General features: G+C 33.6%; 1 protein-coding gene across 1 annotated transcript; it reads left to right on the forward strand.

Annotated features, from left to right (window-relative positions):
* Window positions 1-5,506: 5,506 nt before the first annotated feature.
* LOC107787770 (large ribosomal subunit protein eL21z/eL21y) lies at window positions 5,507-7,185 on the forward strand. The gene is made up of 2 exons (XM_016609377.2): window positions 5,507-5,883; window positions 6,745-7,185. Exons 1-2 carry the CDS (start codon window positions 5,647-5,649, stop codon window positions 7,000-7,002), a joined length of 495 nt encoding a protein of 164 aa, XP_016464863.1. The 5' UTR covers window positions 5,507-5,646; the 3' UTR covers window positions 7,003-7,185.
* Window positions 7,186-7,404: the final 219 nt, after the last annotated feature.

Genomic DNA, 7,404 nt, shown 5'->3' on the forward strand with positions numbered 1-7,404 from the left:
TAAGGATTTGAAGGACCAAACGATGTCGGATTTTGATGAATTTGGTATGGTTAGACTCGTGAGTGAATGAGCTTTCTAGTTTTGTAAATTTTATCAGATTTTGAGATGTGGGCCCGGGGGCCAGGTTTGAGCCAATTTCGGGTTTTGGTCTAATTTTGAAGCTTTTCTTGTGGAATGCATTCCATTAGTGTATATTGATGGTATTATACTGATTGTGAATAGATTTGGAGCATTTGGAGGCCGAGTCCAGAGGCAAGATAATTGCGGGATAGAGATTTGACCGGTTTTGAGGTAAGTAACGATTGTAAATCTAGTCCTGAGGGTATGAAACCCCGGATTTCGTATCATTCTACTATTTTGAAGTGACGCACATGCTAGGTGACGGGCGTGTGGGCATGCACTGTTGGGGATTTGTGACTTGGTCCGTCCCGTAGCAATTGTAAAGTTGCATACTTTGTTGAAAACCATTGATACTTATATGTTTTAGAAAGATTTTCTGTAAATTGAGTTGAATGCCATGCTTGGGCCTTGTGCCAATGCTGTTTGGACCCTTTCTATAAATGTTTTGGGCCGAATGCCCTGTTTTACCGAAATGCCCGAGTGGCCTGATTTGTGAGGATGAGTGTGGATCGGGGCTGCCCGCCTACAACATACTTTATGACTGAGTGAGGCCGAGGGCCTGATTTGTGAGGATGAGTGTGAATCGGGGTTGCCCGCCTGGAGCATACTTTATTATTATCGCACGTGAGTTGTCCGTGCAGATTATAGCGCTTGGGCTGAAGGAGCCCCTCCGGAGTCTGTACACACCCCCAGTGAGCGCAGGTACCTACTGAGTGCGAGTGCCGAGTGACTGGGAGGTATGAGTGATTGTGAGGTATGCCCGAGTGGCATGAGTGATTGTGAGGTATGCCCGAGTGACAAGAGTGATTGTGAGGTATGCCCGAGTGGCACGAGTGACTGTGAGGTTTGCCCGAGGAGCTGTATATGAGTGATGTTTTGCCCGAGGGGCTGTTTATGATTTTATTATTTTTGCTCACCTTTGCATTGAGCCTTTGTTGGAAAAACTGTTGGAAAAATATCTTTAAATGATTTTTTTACTGGAACTGGGTTTAAACGAGATGTTTGATTCAAATCCTGATTGTAAAAGCATGTGGTATTTTACTGAGATTTCCTAATGAACGTTATATGCTTTATTGCTCGTCACTACTGCTCAGTCTTTATTTATTGTTGTTACTTACTGAGTTGGCGTACTCACGTTACTCTCTGCACCTTGTGTGCAGATTCAGGTATAGTTGGACACGGTAGCGGTTACTGAGTGTTCTGATTGTAGATTTTTTTGGAGATAGCAAGGTAGCTGTTTGGCGATCGCAGCCCCTGCTCTTCTCCCTCTTATCTTCCTCTAGTTATATTTAGCTATTTTTCGGGTTGAGTTAGCCTTGATATTGTTAGACAGATTGTAGTATATGCTCATGACTAGTGACACCCCGATGTCGGGCTTTTCTTTTCTGCACTTCTATTTTTCTTTGATTTGAACTCTTTAAATGGAGGTTTTATGTTAAATAAACCTTGAAATTATCTTTGAAATGAAAAATATCGGTTTGTTTTGGGAATGAGTCGGCTTTCCTAGTTCCACGATAGACGCTGAAAATATTTAGTAGGTACTAAACCTTCTTGTATGCAGCTAACATCAGCTCCACTATCAATCATAACAATATTTGTAATAGAAAAACTATTATCAATTAAAATAGTACATTTAATATACCATCTATGAGCAGTAACAATTTGCATCATTCCCAAAAATATATCATGTTGAGAATCAATCTTAATAGGGTTTTCTTCAATATCATTTTTAGAAATACCTTTGTTTTTATCATTAGATTTCTCAGCTGGAGAATTGATTTTCTCAATCTGAGTAATCCTATGATCACAAATCATTTGATTTTATTTAAGAGATTTGATCTCCCTTTTCAAGTTTTCAACTTCAACTTTTAAATCATTAAAAGAAGAATTTCTTGCTGGAGTTGTACTTTTATTTAAAAGATGGTTATTAACCTCTAACAAAGAATAAGGCGCAGAATATTCAAATTCTTTTTTTGAGTTTTCAAAAGGTTTTGAAGAACTTGAACTAGTATTTTCAGCCAAATTTATAATTTTTTCAGGAAGTTTATCATCAGTAACTTCTTTTAAAAGTTCTATTACATTATCAGATGTAATAGTTTTCATGTTCAAATCTTGGAACTGAGATTGCAATTTATAAAATTCATCATCATCACAGGTACATGTATTACCTCTGCAAGCTGTACAAGTATTATCAATATTTTTATCACTATCAGATAAATCAAGTAAATCTACTTCAACCTCAGATTCTGACTGAGAATAATAATAATCAGATTCCGATCCAGAAGTGTATAACAAACCATAAACCTTATCACGTAACTCATCGTCTAGTCCTAAGGTTTTTAGCTTTTGAAGCTTACAATTTGGAGCTATATGGCCAAATTTTCCACATTTATAACACTTAATATCAGCAAGATCTCGCTTAGACCTATTTTTCATAAATCTAGTAGACTTGCGATGGGCTTTCTTAGCATCACGCTCTTTTTTGGATCTATATCTTGATCTCTTTTATTATTATTATTATTATTATTATTATTATTATTATTATTATTATTATTATTATTATTATTATTATTATTATTATTATTATTATTATTATTATTATTATTATTATTATTATTATTATTATTATTATTATTATTATTATTATTATTATTATTATTATTATTATTATTATTATTATTATTATTATTATTATTATTATTATTATTATTATTATTATTATTATTATTATTATTATTATTATTATTATTATTATTATTATTATTATTATTATTATTATTATTATTATTATTATTATTATTATTATTATTATTATTATTATTATTATTATTATTATTATTATTATTATTATTATTATTATTATTATTATTATTATTATTATTATTATTATTATTATTATTATTATTATTATTATTATTATTATTATTATTATTATTATTATTATTATTATTATTATTATTATTATTATTATTATTATTATTATTATTATTATTATTATTATTATTATTATTATTATTATTATTATTATTATTATTATTATTATTATTATTATTATTATTATTATTATTATTATTATTATTATTATTATTATTATTATTATGGGATCGGGTTGCACGTCGCAGCAGGCCAGATTAGTTTTATATTTGCGCTTGGGCAGGATCCGCCCCTCCAGAGTCTGACATACCAGTAGTGAGCACAAGTATCTACTGAATGCGAGTGCTGAGTGATTGAGAGTGTTGAGTGATTGGGAGGTGCTGAGTGACTGAGCATGTTGAGGGAGGTTGAATACCCCGAGAGCATGAGCACATGAGTTTATCACTGTGGTGCATTACATTTGACATGCATATTTGTCATGTAGGCATAGAGATACATTTCCTCATGTTGTACAGTATTGTGATATTCATGACTTCACATGCACATTGACATGTAGGCATAGAGATGTACTTTCCTCATGCTATATGAGATTGAAATATCTTATCTATTGTTGAAAGTTTTTGGAAAAAAATCACATATTTCTGACTTACTCATATTTTGGTGATTTCAGTGAAAGATTTGGGTTTTACTGTTATACTTGAAAAGCAAGCCTATTTTCTGTAATTGTGAATGAGCTGAGCATCATATCCTTGAGTTATTTCTTGTACTACTTTTATTATGTTGTTATGAGTTGTTATTGGCTATTGGTGTTGGACTGTGACCGTTGTCCAAGCTCGTCACTGCTTTCAACCTAAGGTTAAGTTTGTTACTTATTGAGTATATGGGGTCAGTTTTACTCATGCTATACTTCTGCACCTTATGTGGAGATTCTGGAGCTGATATTGCTGTGTATGGCAGGAGCTAGCATTGAAGATGCACCTCCATTCCGGTTACAACTGCCTCTTGTTCTTGGTAGCTTTAGATTTATAAATCTGTTTATGTACATTACGAATAGATGATGTATTTATTTCATACTAGCTTTGTAAATTCTAAATCTTAGAAGATCATGATTTGTACTACCAGTCCTTGAGATTTTTGTATAAAAGTTCAGTTATATTATCATTATTTTTTCCAGTAAATCTCATTGAATTAGATTGTTGTTAATTGGCTTACCTAGCAGGTTGGGTTGGGCGCCATCACGACTAGTTGAATTTTGGGTCATGACATTTAGTCTTTTTAATTTGAAGTTAAATGACTAAATTGGTGATTTAGGATTATTTATATTGATATTTGGAAGCTTTGTTTCATATTTGAGATCATTTGGAACAGATTTGGGGTGGTTCGATCGAAATTAAAGTGGCAAATTCGAAGAACACTTTATTAAAATAACTCAGAATTAGTATGTTAATCTGGTAGATTTCGATGAACAATTTAAAAGATATGTAGAGAAAATTAGCATCAACCCTACCAATCCGGTAAAGATTCCTGAACAACAGAAGTATGACTATCGTATAGATTTTGATAAACAACTTAAGAGATAGGTAAAGTAATAATAGCATCAACTCTATCGGATTGGTAAAGAAATCCTAAAGAGCGAAAATATGACAATCCGGTAGATTTTGACAAATAATTTAATCCGGTAGAGAAACCCTCGAAGAACTTGTGCGAATCTGGGGTCACTTTTTTAAATACCGCTAATTTTAGGAACATTTCACTAATAGCACCCCAAAAAAGTCCCTTTTGTATCAAGGGGTTTTAACACCGTATACCCCTCTATAAATCTCTTTACTCACTATGCCTTAATTATGAAAGTTACATTGTATACTCATAAAGAAATAACATCACATATCTTGATAGAAAATCTTATGCGTGTAACAACCACTATTAATAAGGAGATAATATCCCTTAAATGTAGCCTTAATTATTCCAAATTAGAATATTGTGTTATGTTCGATTTGAATATTGTATTCCAAATTGAAATATTATAGTTGTTTGATTTGAATATTGTATTTTTCATTAGGATATTGTGATGTATTGGTTTGAATAGCATATTCTAATATTTTAGTTTAGTTTAGATATTATATCCTAATTATAACATTTTCATCTTATTTTGTTTTTCTTTTGATTACATAGATGAAAGAGAAGAAAAAAATTATGGAGGACTTCACCGAGAAATTACTGGGGTTTGGACTTTTTGGTGAATATGTATAATTCCAATTTTTTAAAACGTGGGATGATGGAGTGTTTTAAGGGATTTATTAAGTTGGAGTGAGAGATAATTTAGTTCCTTAAAAGGTGAAATTTATTTAATGGCATATAATGATATTAAAAATTTAAAAATAATAAACTTTTATAAAGTAGATATACAAGGTAAAATAAATATTTTAAAGATATATGGAGTTAGCTAGCATTTTCAGTGGGCATATCGTGTAGATTACTCTTGTATCAATCATCCCAAATATAGTCCGAACAAGCAAAAGCCCACATTCCCTCTCCGGGTCCAAACCCATACAAACCCTAGCTGCAACACACATTTATACATATCGTGTAGTGTTTCGTCAATTTCTTCCTTTCTCTTCACTGAAACACACAGAGAGCACTCCGCAGAGGAAAATGCCGGCCGGCCATGGATTAAGGTCTCGGACGAGGGATTCATTCTCTCGCGCCTTCAGGAAGAAGGGAGTAATCCCTCTTTCCACCTACCTCAGGATCTTCAAAGTCGGTGACTATGTTGATGTCAAAGTGAACGGCGCCGTTCACAAGGGCATGCCCCACAAGTTCTACCATGGCCGTACTGGACGCGTCTGGAACGTTACCAAGCGCGCTGTTGGTGTCGAAGTCAACAAACAGGTCATTCTTTTAAAATTGGTTTAAGCAAATTTTATATGCTGATGCCCTCCATATGTTTGTTTATTTGCTCTTTTTTGAGTCTTTGTTTTATTGTAAGATCTGGGTTCTTTTTCTCTTGGATAATATTTCATGTGTTTGATTTGTAATTCTGTTTGATGCCTTTGTTTGGGAATTTTGAAAATGTTATTTCTTTGTGTGTTTTTTATGTGGATAATATGAAGTTGTGAAGTTAATTTGATTTTCTTGGTTGGAAATGGAGTTATATATGTATTTTGATCTTCTTGATTAGAGATTAACAATTTGTAGAGACCTTATCTCAAATAGTATCAGCTCAATGATAATAAATAATAATTGCTCATACTAGCTGAGTTCCGACTGTACGGTTTCACGGCTATTCACTACATAGCTAAGAAAACATACTGGATAGCTATTCAGAACAATCCTATTGATTCTGCTATTCCAGCTTAATCCTTCGGAATCTCCATTTTCCATGAACAGTTTATATAGGAGTGTTTGGTGATCTTGATTTCTAGAAAAATGTTTTCTCCAAGGGAAATGTCTCCACCAAAATGGAGAAAGTGGCATCCCGTCCCTTCACCTATGGACGCAGACGGAATCCCAAGTCTTCTTCAATCCCTTTTATACGCAACCAAACACTAGAAAGCATTTTCCTCCATAACACGACACTCTCCGTTTTCATGTTATTCAGGTGATGATGCAAATTGAATACAACTGTCTTATCAACTAGTATATTTGTCAAAAAAGGACTAGTGAATGATAGATGTGTTTTATCCTTTTGTTCCTTTGGTTTACTGACTCTTTTGTGCTGCATTTAAAGTGATTGCTTATTGTGGACATCAGGTTCGTAACAAAATCCTCCGAAAGAGGATCCATGTGAGGATTGAGCATGTTCAACTTTCCCGGTGCACCGAAGAAGTCAAGGAAAGAATCAAGAAGAATGATCAGCTAAAGGCCAAGGCTAAGGCTAGGGGTGAGGTCATCAGCACAAAGAGGCAACCTCAAGGACCCAAACCAGGGTTCATGGTTGAAGGTGCTACTTTGGAAACTGTTACTCCCATACCATATGATGTGGTCAACGATTTGAAGGGAGGCTATTGATTTTACTTTGTTTCTGAGCGTGTTTTTTACTCCCTATGTGCTATTATGAAGTTGAGACTACTAGTTCTTCTCGGCATCAGTTGCAAATTTGCATTTTAGTTCCAAATTTTGTTTACAATGTTTGTAGTTATGGTGGTGAAGAATATCTATTTACTACCTAATTTTTTAAGTTGAGTTTGCCAATATTTTGTAGTTTCAGCATTAGTTTTCTTCCACACGAGTACTTCATCTGCTAAGTACCAATTTGTGTACACTGACATCATAAGAAGAAATTTGCTGTCAGCCGATTAACAACTACGAGTAGGGCTGTCAAATTTGGCCCAAGCCCAAATGTTCTGCCCAACCCATTTTGACCCAACCCATCTCAACCCATTTAAAATTGGGTTGATATTTAGCCTAAAT

The sequence above is a fragment of the Nicotiana tabacum genome, chromosome 4 (assembly GCF_000715075.1).
Source record: "Nicotiana tabacum cultivar K326 chromosome 4, ASM71507v2, whole genome shotgun sequence".
Classification (NCBI taxonomy): Eukaryota; Viridiplantae; Streptophyta; class Magnoliopsida; order Solanales; family Solanaceae; genus Nicotiana; species Nicotiana tabacum.

Coding starts and splice junctions, on each gene's coding strand:
- LOC107787770 (XM_016609377.2), top strand. CDS start 5,647: ATGCCGGCCGGCCATGGATTAAGGTCTCGGACGAGGGATTCATTCTCT. Junction 5,884..6,744: donor GTGTCGAAGTCAACAAACAG/GTCATTCTTTTA, acceptor TGTGGACATCAG/GTTCGTAACAAAATCCTCCG.